Here is a 24,211-nt window from a genome sequence, read left to right on the forward strand (position 1 = left end):
TGATTTTTTTTACATGACTAAGTTGTTATAATTTGTACTCTGAAAACTTTTCCAGAACAGTTCTAGATAATTGTACAGGAACGTCTTTAGCATTAGTCTACAAAATAAAAACAACAATGAAAGGACACTAACATAGTATATTAATAACAAGAAGCCTGACTCAAGAACTGTCATTACAAAACTTAGAAACATTTCCTTTAAAAGGATATTCTATACGTTGGCTGTTTCACTAGCATTTCCCAATGCTGTGTACTTTCGGCATCTGTGTAAAAATGCATCTGATGCTATACACTTAAACCAAAGTACCCCTAGAAATACAGTATAAAAGCCCTAAGCCCTTAATATCTCCCCTTAACTTGTGTGACAGATTAACATATAATAGCCATTTCCTTTTAACATGTACTGATTCCTAGAGCATTCAGAATACCTTACATCATTAAAGTATGATGTTCTTCATGGTTTAAAAAATATATTTTTTTATTCTTTTCAGAAAAGAGGGGAGAGGGAGAGAGAGATAGAAACATCAATGATGAGAGAGAATCATAGATCGGCTTCCTCCTAGGGATCAAGCCTGCAACCTGGTCATGAGCCTTCATCAGGAATTGAACCATGACCTCCTGGTTCATAGGTTGACGCTCAACCACTGAGCCATGCCGGTCCAGCTGGGTCTTTGCGGGTTTTTCATAAGTACCCTGTTGAGGAAGTTCCCTTTCATTCCTAGTTATTTGAGTGTTTTATCATAAAACAATGTTGAATTTTGTCAAATACTTTTTTTTTTTTGTCAATTGATATGATCATGTGGGTTTTTTTCCCCCCTGTATTCTATTAATGTGGTATGTTACATTGATTGATTTTCATATGCATTCCTGGGATTAATCTCATTTGGTCATGGTGTATAAACCCTTTTATATGTGGCTGGAGTTGATATGCTATTTTGTTGAGGATTTTTGTGTCTATATTCATAAGGGATATTGGTTATAGTTTTCTTCTGATGTCTTTTTTTTTGTATCAGGGTAACATTGACCTTATAATATGCATTGGGAAGTATTTCCTCCTCTTCAATTTTGGATGAGTTTGTAAGGGATTCAGTTAATTCTTTAATCTATCCACTTTAGATGTGGCACCATATATATGTTTGCATCTTAAATTTATGATTAGGAGCATACACCACAAAAATACATTCAACAAAAAACAAGTGGAGACATGATCCACACTGATATGTAACTTGCACTTTCAATATTGGAAAAGTAGAATAGAAGGCATGTAAAGAAGTCTGATGAGATTGCTTTTCTCAATTTATTGATTAATTGAAAGATAAATAAGGACCTGTTGTTAAGCTATTTTATAGCAATTTTTACCCTTTGAGTATAGGTACATTAACAAATGATGGAAGGCATGAAATAATGGCAATATATTTACCATATACAGTGGTATTTTGGAAATTTTTACTCTCTCTCTCTCTCCTATACTAAGGCTTTTGAGAATATTTCTACCACACAGGTTTTCTGGTCAATACTTAAGTAACTTGGCTTTGGAAAGGTAAGATTGGGAATGGGAATTATCGTAGAGTTGAGAAATTTTTGGCTATTATTAATATTTAAAACATTATTTTGCTATAAAAATTTTAAGCAAACATTTCATATTGGAATCATTTGGCAGGAAAATAAATGTCTGGAAACCTACCCTTACGTTATTAAGATGCTTCCAAAGAAAATGTTTATTTTACAGGGACACATTTGATTTAAAGCCAGTATATGTACAGACACATCAGAACTTATTGATGACGTTAAGTGAGGAATCACTGTGCTAAGCTAAACTTAGAAATTCATCTTTCACTTTAATCAAGTAAAAATAAATTTTAGATGGCTCAGCCGATGTGGCTCAGGGGTTGAGCTGACTCATGCACCAGGAGGTTGCTAGTAACCCAGGGCGAGGGGGCCCATGCAGGAGGCAGCTAATCGATGTTGAGGTCTCTCACTCATCCATGTTTCTATCTCTTTCTTCCTCTCAGTTCCTTTCTCTCTAAAGTCAATAAAAACATTAAAATAAAGAAATGAAGTTTTAAAAAATAAAATAAATTTTGGATGGATCAGAGTAAATATATTCTTATTTGTAGAAGAAAAAATAATTGACTATTCATCAGACATTCAGAAAAAGGATGATTTTGTCCTCCTTCTTGTTTTTTTAAAGAATAAGTTTCTTTTTCTTCCCTCTCTCTTCTGTTTTTTTTCCCCCCAAAATAAATGGAAGTTGTAATGTGTTCTTCCCACAACCCATTGAATTGTCTTGCATATACACTGGGGGCACATCTATTCTGTATTTAGACAAAAATGAAACATTAGAATAATTCCCCTCTAAAGAATTTTTGGATAAAATGAACATCATTTGTACTTGACTTAGGAATGTGACATTAGCACAGTATAAGAAAGTGTGCTGTAGCTTTGCGGTAGGCTGCCTTGGGGTGGTTTTCTATCAGCAGCAGTGGAAATATTCACAACTCCGATCAGGACTTGGACTGAGCATCCTCTGATATTCCTGCTAAGATCCTAACTCAGGAACAGCTGAGTGGAGAGATGCACAGGGCCAAGTAGGAGGGAGGGGCGTGGAACTTCCACGGGCTCTCTGGGTGCGATACTCCTCCAGGACCTCCACCTGTTCACCAACCCAAAAGCTCCTCAAAGGATATGTTTCTAAACTTTATAAGATAAGGAATCTCAACAGCTGTGACTACCCAAGAATGAAAGATAATGGACTTAAAAGATATTCTTAAATTTAAAAAGCAGATATCAGCTTTGTGCACTGGCAGTGTTCCAACCAGTGAGATCTTCCCAAGGTACTATCATGAGTAATAAGGACCTTTCCAGTGCCTCACACAAATTCAAATGTATTCAACTCATTGTATTTCATTTAGATAAGAAGACAATACACAAGGGTGAATTGTGCAAGATGGATCATCCTATATAATAAAAGGCCAGAGGCGTCATGACTGAAAGGACCAGAGACCAGACCACCATGGCCCCTCGTGGGCTGGCCCCACTCCCAAGCAAGCGGTTAGGGGCAATCAGGCAGGCAGGCAGAGTGGTTAGGGGAGATCAGGTAGGCAGGCCAGTGATTAGGGGTGATCAGGTAGGCAGACTAGCGATTAGGGGTGATCAGGTAGGCAGGTAGATTGGTTAGGGGTGTTCAGGTAGACAGACCAGCCGTTAGGGGTGATCAGGTTGGCAGACAAGTGGTTAGGGGCAATCAGGTAGGCAGGCCAGCAGTTAGGGGAGATCAGGCAGACAGATGGCCCCTCACCAGGCTGGCTTTGTCCCCAAGCAAACGGTTAGGGGCGATCAGGCAGGCAGGCAAGTGGTTAGGGGTGATCAGGTAGGCAGGTGAGTGGTTAGGGGCTATCAGGTAGGCAGACGGCCCCTCACAGGGCTGGCCCCACCCCCCAGCAAGCAGTTAGTGGTGATCAGGTAGGCAGGCAAGTGAAAGATGGAGGCCTAGGCCAACCAAGCCATCGCACCCCAGCCTGTCACCTGCAGAGGGAGGCCACCAGTGGCAGGGGACGGGGGACAGCGCTGCACAGATGGCAGGCAGTGGCAGTGGTGAGGGTGGGGCCAGCTGCCTGCAGCCTGGGAAGGAAAGCCCCAATAGGCCCTGATCTCAGGCCAGGCCTAGGGGACCGAGGGTCCCGGATTGTGAGAGGGCACAGGCCTGGCTGAGGGACTCCCTCAAGTGCATGAATTTTTGTGCACCAGCCTCTAGTTAAAGAATAATTATAACAATGAAAAATCAGAAACAACCTAAATGTCTACAATTTGGTGTTTGGTTAAATAAATTATGATAAAGCTCTATAATACAATGCCAGTCACTAAAATGATAATATAATATTTTTGAGAGTGAAAGACACTTAGTTTATTGTTGAAAAATTGGATTACAAAAAGACAAGAGTAATTAACTGTGGTAGGATTTGAAGTGATCCTTACTGAATCTAAACTCTTCCATATCCTTTTCTTCCTCCAGTAATCATGATGATCAGAAAGGATATAAGACCGTTTTTTATTTTAGAAAAAACGAATCCAAACTGACCTGGAAAATCGTTTGACACAGGTTGTCTTTTAAAAAAATCAGGTAGGCAGGTAGATTTTCAAAATCTTTATTATTGAAAGTATTACATGTCCTGGCCAGTTTGATTCAGTGGATAGAGCGTCAGCCTTCAGCCCAAAGGATCCCGGTTTCGATTCCTGTCAAGGGCACGTACCTCGGTTGCAGGCTTCTTCCTGGCCGGGCCCAGGTCAGGGCATGTGCAGGAGGCACCAGTTGATGTGTTTCTTTCACATTGATGTTTCTCTCTGTCTTTCCCTCTCTCTTCCACTCACTCTTAAGGATCAGTTGGAAAGGTATCCTCAGGTGAGGATTAAAAAAAAATTATTATATATGTCTCCCATTTTTCCCCCATCGACCTCTTCCAGCCTACTGGCTAAGTCTTTATTATTTAAAGAGCGCAAAAAATTTAAGAAAAAAAATGGAGGAACTTATGGAGAACATGAACAGATAATATATAACAGAAAATAGAGATGATAAACCTATGGATCATTATTCAGATTCATTTGTAATCAAAGAAGTGTAGATTAAAATGAGATGGCATTTATTTTTACTTGTTAAATCAGCAAAAATTGTTCACTGCCATGTAAGAAAAATTAATATCAATAATTGTAGGATATTCCTTTGGTACTATTAAAAATGGAAGATTATGGAGATTATGTTGCAGCCTGGAAAAAACATAACAGTTGAGTGAAATAATTAGGAATTAAGGTTTTTAAACTAGTTAGGTGGGATAGGGAATGAGAGAGAGCAGGATCCCTCAAGTGAGAAAAATCTGGATTCAGTCCCACTCTGCCACTTAGTAATTCTGCAATCTTGGGCCAGTGTATGAACCTCTCTGAACTTTGATTTTTTTTTTTTTCTAAAAATGAGATGCTTACCTCTCTGATTGTAAATGTAGACATAGCACCTGACCAGAAGCTGATATAGTGTTCATTCAGTAAGTTTTTGTTGAATGAATGAATGTGGTTACTAAGTGCTATATGTAACAGGTGTATATGAAGAAAGATTAGAGGAAAATACAGGAAAATTATGGTGCTTATGTAGGGTAAAGGGAATATGAGTTAATTGACATTTTCCCCATTTTCTATAATTTGATGGTATTTATAATTAAAATAATTATCTAAACTCATACTTTTAAAAATCTTTTCCTTTTGGGTGTCCTATTGTACTTACCATTTGAAAAACAAATCTTGAGACTTGATTGCATTTAAAATATTATTTCAAACACCTTGGTGTCAACCTCAACCCCTTTCTTTCTCTCTGCACCTTACATCAAACCTATCAGCAAATCTTGTGGCTCTATCCTTTAAAGTATATACCTGAAACCCTACCATTTCTCACCACCTTCACTGCTACCATTCTGGTACAAGTCACCATCAGTCTCTGACCTGGAATACTGCAATAGCCTCCTCTCTGGTCTCTCTGACTCCACCCTTGTTCCTTTCCAGTATATGTACTGATTTTTAGAGAGAGAGGAAGGGAAAGGGAGAGAGAGAAACATTGATTTACTGCCTCCCACATACCGCCTACCAGGGATGGAGCCCACAGCCAGGCATGTCCCCCAACTGGGAATTGAACTGGCAGTCTTTCAGTGCACGAGACAGTGCTCAACCAACGGAGTCACACCAGCCCGGGCTCTGGCATATTCTTAACACAATAGCCAAAGTGAATATAAGCCAGGCCATGTCACATCACCGCCGAGAAACCTGCAGTGATTTCTCATCTCATTGAAAGTGGAAGACACAATCCTTAATGTAGCCCCTGTATAGAATCTGTCTTCCACCCCAAAACTCATCTTTCTGACCTTATTTCTTGTCATTCTGCTTTTCTGTTCTCTCTGCCTAAAAATTATTCCTGCAGTTATTTATAGGGCTCTTTCCCCTCCTTTGGTTTGCCTTGATGTCAACTTACCACCCAGTAGGCCTCCCCAAGCCATCATACCACCCTTTTCCTCCACCGACACTCCTAGCACTCTTCACATCCCTTCCCTGCTTTGTTTTTTCCACCACCATTTGTCTTACTCCAAATCTTTTACCAAATATGTGTAAAAAATAAAAAAATCCCAGGGAGCCCTAGCCAGTTTGGCTCAGTGGATAGAGCGTCAGCCTGGGACCAAAGGGTTCTGGGTTCTATTCTGGTCAAGGGCACATACCTTGGTTGCAGATTTCCCGGCCTGGGCCCTGGTTGGGGTGCACAGGGAAGGCAACCAATCAATGTGTGTTTCTCTCACATCGATATTCCTCTCTCCCATTCTAACATCAATGGAAAAATATCCTCGGGTGAGGATTAAAAAAGTCTCATGGAGGCAGAGATTTTTTGTTCCTTCCTATAACCTGAGCACCTAGAATAGTGTCTAGTACAGCCGTGGGCAAACTACGGCCCGCGGGCCGGATCCGGCCCGTTTGAAATGAATAAAACTAAAAAAAAAAAAAAAAAAGACCGTACCCTTTTATGTAATAATGTTTACTTTGAATTTATATTAGTTCACACAAACACTCCATCCATGCTTTTGTTCCGGCCCTCCGGTCCAGTTTAAGAACCCATTGTGGCCCTCGAGTCAAAAAGTTTGCCCACGCCTGGTCTAGTACATAGTAGGTACTTCATAAATAGTTTTAAATAAATTACTTTTTAATTGTCTCAAAACCAGTTGTTGCTTTTGTATGCTTCCCATCCCCCAATTTCAGCCCTCAAGTGTAGGAAAAGCAAAGCAGGTGGGCAACTAGTGCACCCCAATCAATATTGGTGGCACTGATTCCTTGGCCTCTCAGGCTACGCTTGAGATAGAGGATAGGGTGTGTGGGAAATGTTCTATATCTTCATCTGGGTGGTGGCTCCATGACTAAATACTTATGTAAAAACTCATGAAGCTGTGCATTTAAGATTAGTGCACCTTTGGTACTATAAAGGTCTAAAAAAATTTTGTTCCCTTCTTTGAGATCGCCCAAGGAAGTTAAACACGCTAAATGACACATGAAGACGATTAGGAAAGAGTTCTGCATATTCTTTCTTATTGAGAATTTGTAGTTTATTGAAATTTTTCTGTTGAATTCAAAATTAAAGTAAAATAATTTTTATTTACTTTGTCTTTTACAGAGTTAGCAGTAGCAGACTTGCAAAGAAAAGTCAGAGAGGCGTTTGAAGTGTTTGACCATGAGCTGAATAATACAGTGGATGTGAGGTTTGGAAATATTTTTTTTGTTCTTATTCTAAATTACTGATATAATTCATAAAATAGAAGAGGGCTCTTTTTTCTTTTTTAAACATTCCTTGGATTTATCATGCTATTTTAAGTATTTGTGTTGCCGTGCCCTGTAAAAGGTCTTTTTGCTAACTACTGCTTCAGATCCATACTATTTCTTATTCTTTATAGTCTGGTGAAAAGAATATATCTACATTGCCTGTTCCAAACTAATTCTGTGAGTTAGAGAAAATCTACTGTAGCAGTAGTGCTAGACACAAAGTTGGCATTCAGTAAATATTTGTTGAGTGAATGAATAGATTTATTTTAAAACTAGAGTCCCAGTTTATGAAAATTCATGCCCTGGAGGGGGGTCCCTCAGCCTGGCCTGCTCCCTCTCACAGTCTGGGAGCCCTCAGGGGCGGGAGGCGACCCGGGGATCAGGGGAAGGCGATGCCCCATCATACCTCTGCTGCTGCCACAGCTGGCAGCGCAAGCCTTGGCAGCCCTGGGTGGCTGGGCAGCTGCCATTCAAGGCTTGCCTGTGTCTCAGGCTGGCCCTGGGTGGCTGGGAGGCTGAGGGGACTGGGGGTCTCTGGAGGCAGGCACACGGAGCAGCTGGGCCCGCCTGGGCGATCTTTGAGGATGGGGCAGCAATTAGCATATTCCCTCCTTATTGGCTGTGGGCACCACCATCAGCCACAGTGGGTAGAGGGGAGCCCAGGTATTGTGTCTGCCACAGCGAGTGGGTTTTCCATCACTGTGTGCAACATGAGATGCCTTGCTGCTTTCCACCAGCTCCCAGGGGCAATTCTGAGGTCTGGAATCAGACTTCCTGAGTTCCAGGCCTGGCTTTGTGACTGTGAGTGACTTACTGATGCCCTCTGGGCCTCAGTTTCCATATTCCCCTCATAGGAGTATTTGACACAGCAGGGTTAGGAGACCCCTGTGTGTCCCACAGACCCTTTCAGGGGTCTGTGAAGTCTAAACTATTTTCATAATAAATCAAAGACAGTATTTGCTACTTTCAATCTCATTTTTTTTTCACAAGTGTGTATGGAGTTTTTTAAAAGCTACATGTTATGTGATATTGCAACATATTGAATGCAGAACCAGATAGTAGAATTCAGGTGTCTTCTATTAAGCCAGACATGAAAGAGACTTGCAAACATGTAAAACAGCCATTCTTCTAATTAAAGTTATTTTTTGGTTTGGAAAACGTAGTTTATTTTCATGAAAATTATGTTATTAATGTAAACGCAGAATGGGTTTTTAAATTGTTCTTTCTAAATAAAGTAATAATATTTTTAAAATTTGATGTTTGATCTCTAATGTGGTACTTATAGATAAATATAACTCATATTAACAAACTCTTTGAGGATCTCAGTCATTTTTAAAAGTGTAAAGGGGAACTGAGATCCAAAAATTTGAGAACTGCTATTGTCAATGGGCATTTTATTATTTTATTTATTTATTTATTTAAAATACTAGAGGCCCGGTGCACAAAAATTTGTGCACTCGGGGGGGGGGGTGTCCCTCATCCCGGCCTGTGCCCTCTCGCAGTCTGGGACCCCTTGGGAGATAACGACCTGCTGGCTTAGGCCTGCTCCCGGGTGGCAGAGGGCAGGCCCAATCCCTAGGTACAGCCCCTAGTTGGGCTCAGAGTAGGGCCGATTGGGGAGTTGGGGCACCGCCCCCTGTCACACTCAAGGCTGGGTCGATGGGGAGGTTGTGGTACCACCCCCTGTTACGCACAGAGCAGGGCCAATCAGGGGGTTGGGGCGCTGCCCCCTGTCACACTCAAGGCAGGGTCGATGGGAGGTTGTGGCGCCACCCCCTGTCACGCACAGAGCAGGGCCCATCAGGGGGTTGGGGAGCTCCCCCCTGTCACTCACAGAGTAGGGCCTATAGGGGAGTTGGCACACCGCCCCCTGTCACACACAGAACAGGGTGGATCAGGGGGTTGGGGCACCGCCCTCTATCACCCACAGAGCAGGGCCGATCAGGGGGTTGGGGCGCCGCCACTGTCACACTCAGGGCAGGGCCGATGGGGAGGTTATGGCTCTACCCCATCACACACAGAGCAGGGCCCATGGGGTGGGGGGGTTGGGGCGCCGCACCCTGTCACACACAGAGCTGCAGGGCGATCAGGAGGTTGGGGAGCTCCCCCCTATCAGGCACAGAGCAGGGCCGATCAGGGGGTTGGGGCGCCTTCACCTGTCATGAACAGAGCAGGGCCGATAGGAAGGTTGTGGCCCCACCCCCTGTCACACACAGAGCCACAGGGCGATCAGGGGGTTTGGGCGCTGCCCCCTGTCACACTGATCCCGGTGCCGGGAGGCCTCTCAGCTCCGCTGATCCCAGTGCTGGGAGGCATATTACCCTTTTACTATATAGAATAGAGGCCTGGTGCACGGGTGGGGGCCAGCTGGTTTGCCCTGAAGGGTGTCCTGGATCAGGGTGGGGGTCCCCACTGGGGTGCCTGGCCAGTCTGGGTGAGGGGCTGAGGGCTGTTTTCAGGCTGGGACTGAAGCTCCCAGCTGCTCCTTTTTTTTTTTTTTTTTTATTCTGGGCCAGCTTTAGCTCTGAGGCTCCAGCTCTTAGGCCTCCGCTCCTGAAAGCAGGTATCTGGTTTGTTTCGGTTCTCGAAACTCTGTATCAACTCCAGCTCTGAGATCCCAGCCGGGTGAAAGCTGGTTTCTGGGGTTTTGTTTAGCTATATTTGTTACAATGTTTGAAACTGCAGGCTCAGAGGCCTGCAGCGGCCGGCGGGGAACGTTGGAGTCCTCCGTCACTGAAGCAAGCAAGCCTCATGTTAGTTTCAAGCTGCCTGGCTGCCGGCCGCCATCTTGGCTGACAGTTAATTTGCATATTGCCCTGATTAGCCAATGGGAAGGGTAGCGGTCGTACACCAATTACCATGTTTCTCTTTTATTAGTGTAGATATTATTATTGATTTCAGAGAGGAAGGGAGAGAGAGATAGAAATGTCAGTGATGAGAGATAATCATTAATTGGCTACCTCCTGCACTCCCCCTACTGGGAATCAAGCCCACAACCCAGGAATGTGCCTTTCACTGGAATTGAACCCAGGGCCCTTCAGTCCACAGGCTGATGCTCTATCCACTGAGCCAAACGGACTAGGGCTGTCAATGGGCATTTTTAAAACTCTTAGAACATTTTTAGTTGGTGACAGATTTGCTTGGGAGTTAATGCTTAGAACAATATTAGGTATTATTATTTAATTCCACTTTATATTCTTGTGGTAAATAATTTAGATTTATTTTTCCTCTATTTAATCTGGGTTAACAATGTTATATTGTACATACAAAATTCTCATAAGACCTTTTTACTTATTTCTGTTTTGATATTTTAAGTTCTGAAACAGTTCATTTTCCTTGTTAAATAGTTTTGAAAGTTGAGGTATATTTTCAAAATCATTAGGAGCAGTTTTATTTTGCCTCATACAAAACATAGGACATAATATATTTTGACTTACATACATTTTCCTGTTCTGTGTTCAGATTTAAATCAATAATATTGATTGAAAATTAAGGTTTTGAATAGACAGTATATTTATGTGGGATAAAATTCAAAAGGTATCAAAAATATATAGTGACAGGTCAGTCTCTTCACCTCTAACTCCTGGCTATCCATTTCACCTTTCTAAAGGCAAGATTTGTTATAAGTTTCTCTGATTCTTCTAGAGATTGTCCATGCAAATACAAATGTGTGTGTGTATGTATGTATTTTTATTATAAATATATATAACATAAAATTTAACATTTTAAAACCTATTTAAAAGTTTAATGTCTGATTCAGTTTGGAAAACTATACACACTGGTTATGCAGTTTATTTCTTTAAATCATTAAAAAATTTCAGTTAACAGCTGACAGCTGTATTGTTGGTTTTAGGTGTACAACATAGTGATTAGACATTTATATAACTTACGAAGTTATTGCCCGCATAAGTCTAGTACTCATCTGACACCATTATTAGTTGTTACAATACTAGAGGCCTGGAGCACAAAAATTCGTGCACTTGGGGGGTCCCTCAGCCTGCCCTGTGCCCTCTCGCAGTCTGGAACCCCTTGGGGGATGTCCACCTGCTGGCTTAGGCCCTAAGTTGGCAGTCAGACATCCCTCTGGCAGCCCGTGAGCCCTCGGGGGATGTCCGACTGTGGCTTAGGCCCGGCGAGCGGGGCTAAACTGCAGTCAGACATCCATAGTGGTGCTGAGGAGGCGGGAGAGGCTCCTGTCACTGTGCTCGCAGCCATCAGCCCGGCTTGTGGCTGAGCGGAGCTCCCCCTGTGGGAGTGCACTGACCACTAGCGGGCAGCTCCTGCATTGAGCGTCTTCCCCCTGGTGCTCAGTGCGCATCATAGCGAACGGTTGTTCCTGGTCGTTCTGCTGTTAGGGTCAATTTGCATATTACCCTTTTATTATATAGGATTATTGACTATATTCCCTATGCTGTACTTTTCATCCATGTGACTATTTTTATAACTGGTGATTTGTACTTCTTAATCCCTTCCTCTTTTTTGCCCACCTCCCCAAACTCTGTGTCTATGAGTTTGTTTCTTTTGTGTTTGCTTTAGTTTGTTTTTTAGATTCCATATATAAATGAAATCATATGGTATTTATCTTTCTATAAATTTAACATTTTAACCATTTTAAGGATACAGTTCCCTGGCATTAAGGACATTCATATTACTGCCATCTATCTCCAGAGTTTTTCATCTTTCTAAACTGAAGCTCTGTACCCTTTAAACCAGTGGTCGCAAACCTTTCAGACCTCATGGACCACCAGTGTTTGGGGAACCACCATTTGGTGACTGCTACTACAAAGGTTTCCTTAAACCAGCAGTTGCCAACCTTTCAGACCTCACAGACCACCAGTGGTCTGCGGACCACCGGTTGGCCACCACTGCTTTAAACAATAACTCTCCATTTCCCTTCTCCCTAATTCCTGGAAACCACCATTGTACTTCCTATTTCAATGAGTTTGACTATTCTAGGTTCCTCGTATAAGTGGAATCATACAATATTTGTTCTTTTGTGTTTGGCTTATTTCACTTAGCATAATGTTCTCAAGGTTCATCCACATAGTAGCATGTATCAGAATTTCCTTACTTATAAGGCTGTATATGTGTGTATGTACCATACACATATATTGTTTATCCATCTGTTCATGGACACTGAAATTATTCTTAACTTTTGGCTATTTGAATAATGTGCTATGAACATCAGTGTACAAATATCTGTTGAAATCCCCGCTTTCAGTTCTTTTGGGTATAAGCCCAGAAGTGGAATATCTGGGTCATGATAGTTCTGTTTAATTTTTTAACACCACACTGTATTGTTTCCCGGGAGCTACACCATTTTACATTCCCACCAGCACAACACAAGATGCTTCTTTCCAGTTTCTCCACATCCCCTCCATAACTTGTTAGTTTCTAAATTTTGTTTTTTTTCAAATAACCAGTCTAATGGGTATGAAGTGGTAATCTTGTGGTTTTGATTTTTATTTCCCTAATGACTCTTTTTTTTTTCCTTTTTTTAAATTTTTTTTTAATTAAATCTTTATTGTTCAGATTATTGCATTTGTTCCTCTTTTTCCCCCCCCCATAACTCCCCTCCTCCCAGTTCCCGCCCCACCCTCCGCCCTCACTCCCCACCTACTGTCCTCATCCATAGGTGCATGATTTTTGTCCAGTCTCTTCCCGCATCTCCCACACCCCTTCCCCCTCCAAGAATAGTCAGTCCATTCCCTTTCTATGTCCCTGATTCTATTATAATCACCAGTTCATTCTGTTCATCAGATTATTTATTCACTTGATTCTTAGATTCACTTGTTGATAGATGCATATTTGTTGTTCATAATTTGTATCTTTACCTTTTTCTTCCTCTTCCTCTTCTTAAAGGATACCTTTCAGCATTTCATATAATCCTGGTTTGGTGGTGATGAACTCCTTTAGCTTTTCCTTATCTGTGAAGCTCTTTATCTGACCTTCAATTCTGAATGATAGCTTTGCTGGATAAAGTAATCTTGGTTGCAGGTTCTTGGTATTCATCACTTTGAATATTTCTTGCCACTCCCTTCTGGCCTGCAAAGTTTCTGTTGAGAAATCAGCTGACAGTCGTATGGGTATTCCCTTGTAGGTAACTGACTGTCTTTCTCTTGCTGTTTTTAAGATTCTCTCTTTATCTTTTGCTCTTGGCATTTTAATTATGATGTGTCTTGGTGTGGCCCTCTTTGGATTCCTTTTGTTTGGGGTTCTCCGCGCTTCTTGGACCTGTAAGTCCATTTCTTTCACCAGGTGGGGGAAGTTTTCTGTCATTATTTCTTCAAATAGGTTTTCAATATCTTGCTCTCTCTCATCTTCTGGCACCCCTATAATTCTGATGTTGGTACGCTTGAAGCTGTCCCAGAGGCTCCTTACACTATCCTCGCATTTTTGGGTTCTTTTTTCATTTTGCTTTTCTGGTTGGGTGTTTTTTGCTTCCTCGCATTTCAAATCATTGACTTGATTCTTGCGCTCCTCTGGTCTGCTGTCGGGAGTCTGTATAATATTCGTTATTTCAGTCCGTGTATGCTTAATTTCTAGTTGGTTCCCCAATATAACATCGAGGGTCTCATTAGTTTTCTTGTAGATCTCATTAAGTTTATTGGCGGCTTCTAAACAGTTTTTGAGAGACCTTAAAAGTGTGGTTTTGAACTCTATATCTTCCATTGACAATTTTGTCCTGTTTCTTTGTCTCCGCATTTTGTTATGCTTCCTTGGTGCACCCCCTAGTGGTCTTTGTGCGCAGTCTTATAGTTAAACCTTGATTGTTGTAGCTAATACCAGGGAGGGTTTGACCTCCAGGCCAAGTGGCTATGAGAATCAGCTGTGTCTGCAGTGAGAGAACTTCTGTCCTCTAGGGAGGTGCTAATCTGGCCTTTGCCTGAGGCTATCGGGCAAATGCCTCTGTGAAGGGCTTGGGTGGGGCGGGTCGCACAGGATCAACAGGGTGGGCCGGAGAGAGCAGTTATGGTGGCTCTCAGTCCTGTCCCCAGGGGCTCTGCCTCTCTGAGTCCCAGCACCCGCTGCAAAGCTCGGAGAGAAAGCTGCACTCGCTCTGACCGAAGCCAGACAGTCCCGCTTCTCCCGTTTGAGTCTGGGTCCCCAAAGACTCGCCCGGATCTGGAGCTCAGAGTCTGTGACTCCCTCCCGATTGAAAGCGCCAACTGCGCCCTCCGCCGCCAGCCCGCTCCACGCACTCCGCACCTCAGAATTTGACTTCAGCACTGCGCCTCCTCTGAGTGTCTGTATGCGTTTCTCTTTCCTCCTAGTTGTAGGACTTCCACTCAGCCAGCGTTCCTGTGGTTCTGGGTGATGTCCGTTCCGTCTTTTAGTTTCACTTTTGAAGTAGTTGTTCAAGGCAGCAAACTCCGGCGTTAACCTATGCCGCCATCTTGGTTCTCCTCTCCCTAATGACTCTTGATGTTCAGCATATTTTCATGTACTTATTGGCCATTTTTACATCTTTGCTGCAGAAATGTCTATTCAAGTCCTTTGCCCATTTTTAATTGGATTGCTGTTTGTTTTTTATGTTGAGTTATATGATATATGTATATTTTTAATATAAGTGAGAGACTATGTAAACCTTTTGCATTTTTCACTGGTCAGTATATCTGTGGTTATTTCACTGGTCAATATATCTGTGATCTTTAAAAAAATTTTTTTATTGATTTTTTTAGAGAGAGAGGAAAGGAGAGGGGGAGAGAGAGAAATATGGAAGTGAGAACAAAACATCGATTGGCTGCCTCCCACACACCCCACCCCCTATTGGGGATTGAGCTGGCAACCCTTTGGTACACAAGACGGTGCCCAACCAACTGAGCCACACTGGCCAGGGCTGTGATTATTCTTTATTAATACACTAGAGGCCTGATGCATGAAATTTGTGCAAGGGCCTTGGCCCCAGCCCCCACCTGCTGCCGCTGTGGCTGGGGGCCTCTGCCGCGTCTACCACGCCCCCCACCTGCTGCAGCTTTGTCTGGAAGGAAGGACTTCCAGAAGGATGTCTGGTCTAATTAGCATATTATGCTTTTATTATATAGATAAAGAGCTTCCTCATTTATTTGTATGAATGAACCTTAATATATTGAATTAATCTCCCATCAGTGGCTATTTAGGTTGTTTCAAGACTTTTATTATAATAGTTCATGTTGCAGAGAACGTCACAGAATGCATGTTATTTTGCAAAAGTGAGAATTTTTCTCTAGAATAAATTCTTGGAAATATGTCAAACTGCATGAGGATTTTTGGTAGGTATTGCTATCTTGACAATATATTCTCTCATTTAATTATTTGAGCGTGCCCGTTTCCCCACTCCTGCTTAAATAAAGTTAAAATGTCACACTTCAATTTTTTTTTTTTTTTTTTTTTTTTTTTTTTTTTTTTTTTTACCAATCTGATATGTGAGAAATAGAAGCTTGGTGTTAATTTTCATTTCTGTAATTGTGGACATCTTTTCATATATCTAAATATGATTTGTATTTCCTTTCTGTTTGAACTGGCAGTTCATGACCTTTCCCCATTTTTTCCCCATTTTTTCAATCTCTTTATACATTAAAGATCTTAGCCCTAGTGGATAGAGCGTTGGCCTGTGGACTGAATGGTCCCAGGTTCGGTTTCAGTCAAGGGCACATGCCTGGGTTGCAGGCTCCATCCCCAGTGTGGGGCTTGTAGGAGCAGCCGATCAATGATTCTCCCTCATCATTGATGTTTCTATCTCTCCCTTCCTCTCTGAATAAATAAAAATATATATAAAAAATAAAAAAGTCAAAGGAAAAAATAATCTTGGGTGAAGATTAACAATAAATAAATAGCCCTGGCCAGTTTGGCTCAGTGGATAGAGTGTCCAGCCTATGGACTGAAGAGTTCCAGGTTTGATTTCGGTCAAGGGCACATGCCCAGGTTTTGAGCTTGATCCCCAGTGGGGGGCATGCAGGAGGCAGCCAATCAATGTTTCTCATCATTGATGTTTCTATCTCTCCCTTTCTCTCTAAAATCAATAAAAATATATTAAAAAAAAAAACAAATAAATAAATCAATCCTATATAATAAAGAGGTAATATGCAAATTGACCATCACTCCAACACACAAGATTGCCACCCCCATGTGGTCAAAGATGACCACCACAAGATGGTCAGCAGGGGAGGGCAGTTGGGGGTGACCAGGCCAGCAGGGGAGGGCAGTTGGGGTCAATCGGGCCAGCAGGGGAGCAGTTAGGCATCGATTAGGCTGGCAGGAGAGTACTTAGGGGATGATAAGGCTGGCAGGCAGAAGCGGTTAGGGGCAATCAGGCAGGCAGGCAGGCAGGCAGGCAAGCATTTGGGAGCCAGCAGTCCTGGATTGTGAGAGGGATGACCGACTGCCCATTTAGGCCCGATCCCGATGGGCCATTGACATCTCTCGAGGGGTCCCAGATTGGAGAGGGTGCAGGTTGGGCTGAGCGACACACACCCTCCCCGTGCACAAATTTTGTGCACCGGGCCTCTAGTAGATAAATAAATAAAAAAAATAAAACTGGGTGTTGTAAATGTTTCCCTCCACATCCCGCGTGGTTCAGGGTTCAGGATCTGGAAGAGGAGCCGCACACAAATGAAAGAGAAGAGACAAGAGATAATTTGGAAATATTGGGGTGCCGGGGTCCAGGCCCAGCAGGCCAGGGGCTCCCAAAGGTGTGGACGGAGTCGGCGAAGAATGATTTAGATGGAGACAGCGTTCATAGCTCTCTAGCTCTCCTTAGTCTCCGTGGATCTTCCTGTGCCTGGCTGAGGCCACAGTCCCGAGGCAAGCTGAGCCTTTATTTTATAGTCAGAGGTAAACAAGGTAGTGGTTACCATAGTTACACAGTTCTTGTGAGTTTCACTTGTTTTGGCCACTTCGTGCACTTCCCTCAGCCCTTTAGCTTCCCAGATAAGATCTGGGGAGCATTATAAGGTCAAGTCTAATTATGCTAAGAGGACTGTGCTCTCTAAGCTGGGACTTGTTTGTGACTTTGCCAACAGTTCAGTCTGAGGCTTAACCCTATATCGGCTCCCCACAACTGGGGTTTATTCATGCAATGATAGTTCACACATTTGAATGATAGGAATGACAAACTATGGGGATGTGTGTAACTTGGATAAATTTCAAAAAATGTTGAGTTAAAAAATTACAAAAGGAAGAAAACATATGTGAATTTTAAACACACAAAATAATAGTGTCTATTGTTTATGAATCCAAAGACATTCATGGTTGTGGTCAACATTCTCTTCAGAATTGTGGTTGCATCTGCAGATGGGGAGGAGGGACGGAGAGTGGGACTTTAGCTGTTTCTGCAGTTTTATTGTTAAGGAAAAAGAAGCTGAAGCAAAATTTGGCAAACTGTTAATATCTATTAAATCTTGGTATTGGGTATATCAGTTACATTTTTCTATACTTTTTCTGAAATATTTCACAATTACACATAGAAATATTTTTTGAAGAGTGGTTTACATCTTGTCTTTTCACTGTCTCACTTTCCAGATGCTTTGTAAAAAATTGGCTTGCTAATATTAGATTTTTGATGAACTGTGATTAAAAGAATCACTTAAAGTTTTTTAAAAAATATTTTTATTGATTTTAGAGAGAGGAAGAGAGAGGGGGGAGAGAAACAGTGTGAGAAAGAAACATTGATCAGTTGACTCCCTGCACACTCCCAGACCAGGGATTGAACCTGCAACCTGGGTATGTGCCCTGACCAGGAATTGAACTGGCAGCTTTTTGGTGCACGGGATGATGCTCAACCAACCGAGGGGGCAAAAGAATCACTTAAATTTGTAAAAAACCATCTTAAATTCTGTCTCCTGAAATAACAGTTGTTAACGTTAGAGAGCTATCACTCTAGACCTCTTTTTATCTATGTGTGCTAGGATAAGTGGATAGAAGGGTAGGGATCAAATAAGAAAGAAAGAAAGAGAAAGGGAAGGAAGGAAGAAGAAACAAGTTATGGGAGAAAAAATTCAGAGCCAGAGGCTGAGATTGGTGGTCTCAGGGAGTGTACTTCCTGGGGCTTCTGGGCATATAATTCCTGTGGCCTCTGGGTGTGTACCCTCTGTGGCTTCCAGGTTCATACTCCTCCAACTGTTCTCCTTAATGTAGAAATAAAATATTGGATTCACTTGAAAAATGTCAGCCCTATGAAGTGTGGGAGACTTAATGCAAATGCAGAACAGAGAACAGTTTGTGGCAGTGTCTTCCTTAGCTTTGAAAGGTAGAGGGGATACAAACCAAAGCATTGCCGTGTGCTCAGAGGACCACAGGCATAGTTGGAAATCTGGCTCCCTCTTCTTTTTCTGTTGGTCGTGTTCTTTGAGGCCAAATAATCTTTAAGTTTCCTCAGGTAATGCAAGTGTATTAAAGGGTATATTTGGAAGTGTGACACAAGGAGTAATTATTCCGATATGCCACCTCCATGACTGTAGTGTGAATGAAAAAGGGGCCCCCACTGAACCTGACAAGCTCAGGGGAAGCCTGCATCGTGGCCTTACAAACTCAGAGACGGACAGTGACCACATAGGACGGTCTGAAATGAACACTTATTAATTAAACGCGGGTGGTCATGTCCTAGGCTGGTATCTTCTTTGGCAAAGGTCAGTCTTTACTTAACAGAGCCTGTGTATTGTCTTTTTGCATCTAAAATAACATACTAATATCAGGGTAATTTCTTTTTCCAAACCCCTCAGGACACAATCACTGCTCCAGAGCAGAAAACACCCCCCCCCATTGTTATTATATGTTAACTAGAGGCCCAGTGCACAAAATTTGTGCACTCAGGGAAGGGGGTCCCTCAGCCCAGCCTGTGCCCTCTCACAGTTCGGGACCCCTTGCTCCTTACCACCTGCCTGCAGCAGAGGCTGGAGAGGCTCCCACCACTGCCACTGCGCTCGCCAGCTGTGAGTCTGGCTTTTGGCTGAGCAGCACTCCCCCTGTGGGAGTGCACTGACCACCAAGTGGCAGCTCCTGCATTGAGTGTCTGCCCCCTGGTGGTCAGTGTGCGTCACAGTGACTGGTCTTTCCACCATTCAGTCGATTTGCATATTAGTTTTTTATTATATAGGATTGTTAATTATCCTATACCTGCCTATGTAATAAAAGTATGTGTTTATTTCTTTTACTTTTTATCCAATCCCAGATCATTCCCCTCCACCCTTTGTTTTCTCCTGCCTCCCTAATCTATCACCTATGGATTTATGTCCCCCCCCCCCCCTTAGGGGTTCCCCTTTTGATTCTGATGTATAAAATAAGTGGTAAAACTGCCATTTTCCAGAGCATTTTCTCAATCCATTGAGGTTTTGCTTCCTGGCAATTGTCATCAGTTTGACTCAAACTCAAAAAATTTCTTACAGGTTTGGATGTTTCTTACGTTGACAGTAGTGTTAAGCCACTGGGTGGAGGAGTTTGTTAGAGCACTGACCATTATCCTCACAGAGAGGCAGTATTGAATTTTCTCCAGAAGAACCCAGGAAGGTTAGGGGCCCCTACACATCTTGGTGGGTTATGTCCTAGGCAAAAGTTGGTTGGTAGGGTGGCCTGTTCAGAGGGGGCTGAGGGGGTATAGAAGAAGAGCCATCATGGTCTTGCTACTCCTGTCAAGCATGACATGAAGAGTATCTCCCTTTATAAAACTTCCTCCACAAATCAGAAACTGTGGACAGCAGATACATTTGTAGTCACATAACACAGTCCAGGAGTTGTTTGAAGTTGCTCCCGATTTACTTGGTGGGGAGTGAGAAAGGGCCGTCGGGGATAGTAACGAGTGGTTCCACCTTGCACACAGAGCAGGTAACCCCATTTTCACAGTCAGTTGTAGCAGTGGCTTCAGTGCTCTGTGAATTCTAGATACAGGGGGTGACAGCACCTCATCCGTTCCATCTGCAGAGATAGTAAGGCAAGATAGCCACGTCTGTTCTCCGCTGGGGAGGCGAGCAAGACAGGATGGGATGGTGCTCTTGGAGTGGCACGGGAGGGCAGGATTTGGCTCCATTAGCAGGGTCCCAAGGAGCATGGGAATTCGTTATTTCTGTCTTGGAAGGACTCAGAAACAAGTGTTCAGAGGTGCCCATGTAGAATGCAGCAGTGAAACCAGGCCAGAAGCCAGCTATAAGTGCTGTAGTTCAAGTAGGCTTTTGGTTAATTTAAAGGCATGGCAGCTACTAACCCATAGCCACCTTCTATTTCCTTTTTTTTTTTTTTTTTAATTACTGAGAAGTGCCACTCAAGTCTCTACTTTTTTCTGAAAACTACTGATGCATTTACAAAACAATTTCCAACCTACTACTGAGAGCTTATTTAGGCCATCTTTCCTTCGCTCACCTAACTCTAAGAATATTGATGTTTTTAACTAAAAAATGTATATTTCTTGTCTCTCTCAGATATAAACTTAATAAAGACAAGATGGCTTTACTTTTGGGTTCTGAAATGTGTATAGCATTGTCTTCTATTTACATATAGTGTCAAGAATATTACCAGAGTGTATATAATTAGTTGTGTGGAGTTTTTAGGAAATGAATCAATTAAGGTGGGTTAGGGGTCATTTAGTGATGGATCTTGTTTGCTGCCCTAAGGAGCCCAGAGGGTATTATACTAAATGAAATAAGTCAGTCAGAGAAAGGCAAATACCATATGATTTTACTTATATGTGTAATTTAATGGACAAAATAAATGAACAGGGAAAACAGAAGCAAACTCATTGATGCAGAAAATAAACTGATGGTTGCCAGGTGGGAAGAGGGATGGGAGGCTGGATGAAAAGGTGATGGGGTTAAGAAGTACAAATTGGCAGTTACAAAATAGTCACAGGGATTTAAAGTATAGCATAGGGAATATATAGTTAATAATCAACACTAATAAAAGACAAAGATGCTAATTGACTGTACCTTTGCTATGCCCATCAGCCAATCAGAAGAGTATGCAAATTAACCCAACAAAGATGGCCGTTAAATTTGCATACTGCAGGGGGGCGGGACAGCACAATCCGCCACCCGTCCGCCACCATCCGGGCCTCCTGTGTGTGACCCAGGGCGGCAGGGCAGGGCAGCGTGATCGGCCGCCCACCACGCCACCATCCGGGCCTGCCATCTGCGACCCAGCATGGGATCCGGGCCTGCCATCTGTGACCCGGGGAGGCGGGGCAGGCACCGTGGGATCGGGCCTGCCATCTGCCACCCGGGGAGCGGGCCTAAGCCAGCAGGTGGTTATCTCCCGAGGGATCCCAGGCTGTGAGAGGGCACAGGTGGGGCTGAGAGACACCCCCCACCCCCCAGTGCACAAATTTTTGTGCACTGGGCCTCTAGTATTGTAATAATTACGTATGGTGTCATACTTAACAGGGGGTCACTTCATAAGTTCTATAAGTGTCTAATCACTATTCTGTACACCTGAAACTAATATAATGTTGAATGTCAACTATAATTGAAAAAGAAAAAAAGATTAATGCATTCAACCACATAAGATGTTTTTAAAGCTAAGAAAATTTAGAAAAATCAAGAGATAAATGTTATTTGCAAAACACTGATATCCCTCATATGTAAAAGTGGTAATTCTCTGAAATTATGATTAGCCATAAATCTCCATTCTTTGACCATAGAGAAAAAAGAAATTTAGTATGCCATTTTTGTAAAATTTAATTTATTCATTACTTAAAAAACATTTTATTTTGAAATTAATTTTAGAGTTATAGAAATCCAAGAAATAATACAGTGTTCCTGTGTATCCTTCGCTCAGCTCCCCCTAATGGTCATATCCCACAGTGCTAATATCTAAAGATCGTACTGGACTTTGACCAGCTTTTCCACTAATTTCCCTTCTCTCTTCCAGGATCCAACCCAGAACCCTATGTTGCATCTCATTGTCTTGTCTCTTTAGTCCTCCAATCTCAGACAGTTCTTCAGTGACCTTGATATTGTTGAAACGTCCTTGCTCAGTGATTTTTGTGGAATGTCCCTCATGTTAGGTTTGTCAGATGTCCTCTCATGCTTAGATTAAGGTAATGCATTTTTGGCAAGAATATCATAGAAGTAATTTCATATTCTTCTCAGAGCATGACGTCAGAGCATACTTGATGGTGCTATACTAGTATTTAATTCCTGATGATGTTAATCTTGCTCCCTTGGTTAAGGTAGTGTCTGCCTGTTCCCCACTATATACACTTATTATTTTTTCCCTCTGTAATTAGTAAATGTCTTGGGGGAGTTACTTCAAGATTATGCAAATATCCTATTTCTCTTCAAAATTTGCCCATTGATTTTAGCATCCATTGGTTGATTTACTTCTAACAACGATTACATAGTGATTGCCAAACGGTGTCTCAGCGTTGTGTACAGAAGGAAACTCCAGGACAGTGCGCTCTTTGTCTGGGCGGCAAGCAGCCGTTTGGCAGTGCTGAATTTGGAATTATTTAGACCTTTCACAACAATGACAAATGTTTCAGTCAGTTGATTTAGTAAATGTTAGGGTTGCCGAAGGAGGACTGCATGAGGCCAAGAGTGGTAAGGGATTCTAAATTAATTAGGTCATCTGGAGACCAGATGGGCTGAGCCCCCAAATGGCGCCAGCACCCAAGTGTGGGGAGGCAGAGGTTTCCAGGGACTCTAGGTGGGCTTTTTCTTTCTTTCTTTTTTTAGTATATTTTATTGACTTTTTACAGAGAGGAAGGGAGAGGGATAGAGAGTTAGAAACATCGATGAGAGAGAAACATCAACCAGCTGCCTCCTGCCCACCTTCTGCTGGGGATGTGCCTGCAACCAAGGTACATGCCCTTGACTGGAATAGAAAATGGGACCTTTCAGTCTGCAGGCCGATGCTCTATCCACTGAGCCAAACCAGTTAGGGCTAGGTGGGCTTTTTCGGCCGAGAACTCTCTGGGTCGGGATCCTGGGAAAGTCAGGAGGGGAAAGATAAAGATCTGAGCAATGGAATGTGGTCTGAGCGAAAGGGAGTGTGGGCGGTGACGTGGTCTAAAGGTCAGTTCCAGGGCAGGGGTATCGATTTAATGATTTGATCAGACCTAACAGTAAACATTTTTAAAAAGTATATTTTTATTGATTTTAGAGAGGAAGGGAGAGAGAGAAACATCAATGATGAGAGAGAATCATTGATTGACTGCCTCCTGCACGCCCCCAACTGGGGATCAAGCATGCAACCCTGGACATGTGCCTTGACTGGGAATCCTGATTCATAGGTTGATGCTCAACCCCTGAGCCATACTGGCTGAGTGTTTTAGTAAACATTTATTAAACCCTTGCTATAACCAAAGCATCTATGAGAAATATGCAAAAGGCATGCTGGTGCCGGTTTGCTCTGAGTCTTTTTCTCTGCCACTACTTTTCACCTCAAATCATTCGAACCACCGTGATTTGTTCTAAGAAGATATTATTGCAAAGGCTGCTGAGCGCCAGAATCTCCAGAGTCAGAGGCTGGGGACAACTTCCTGTTTTGCTCCATACTAGTTACGTTCTTAGAGGTTGAGTCAGGTAACTTCTGCAAGTCCTAGTTTCCTTACTTTAAGACGAGAGGCCCGGTGCACTAATTCGTGCATGGGTGGGGTCCGGCCCGCCCCATCGGGCTGAGTGGGGGTGGGGCCGGCTGGGGGTGGAGGAGCCGCAGGTGGTTGGCTGGCTGGCCCCACCCCCTGGTCAAACTCCCAGTTGAACTCTGGGTCGAGGGGACAATTTGCATATTAGCCTTTTATTATATTGGATGGGGATTCTAATATGGGCTGATATGAGAGTGAAATGAGTGAATGTATATGAAAGTATTTTTTAATTGAAAGGCATTTTTCAAACTATGAAGTTCTACAAATTAATTTACTATTTAACAAGTATGTATTGATTCCTCCAGTGTGTAATCTCCTTCTGGGTGTT

The 24,211-nt window shown here is 42.7% G+C and overlaps 1 protein-coding gene across 3 annotated transcripts in view; it reads left to right on the forward strand.

The window, feature by feature from the left end:
- Window positions 1–24,211, forward strand: part of EFCAB2 (EF-hand calcium binding domain 2) — a 68,104-nt gene that overhangs the window by 22,728 nt on the left and 21,165 nt on the right. For all 3 annotated transcript variants that reach the window (XM_036355036.1, XM_036355038.1, XM_036355037.1), the window contains exon 2: window positions 7,189–7,273. In XM_036355036.1, the coding sequence (XP_036210929.1) occupies window positions 7,189–7,273 (85 nt within the window). The remainder of the gene's footprint in view (window positions 1–7,188; window positions 7,274–24,211) is intronic.

Source organism: Myotis myotis, unplaced genomic scaffold (genome assembly GCF_014108235.1).
Source record: "Myotis myotis isolate mMyoMyo1 unplaced genomic scaffold, mMyoMyo1.p scaffold_m19_p_21, whole genome shotgun sequence".
Lineage (NCBI taxonomy): Eukaryota > Metazoa > Chordata > Mammalia > Chiroptera > Vespertilionidae > Myotis > Myotis myotis.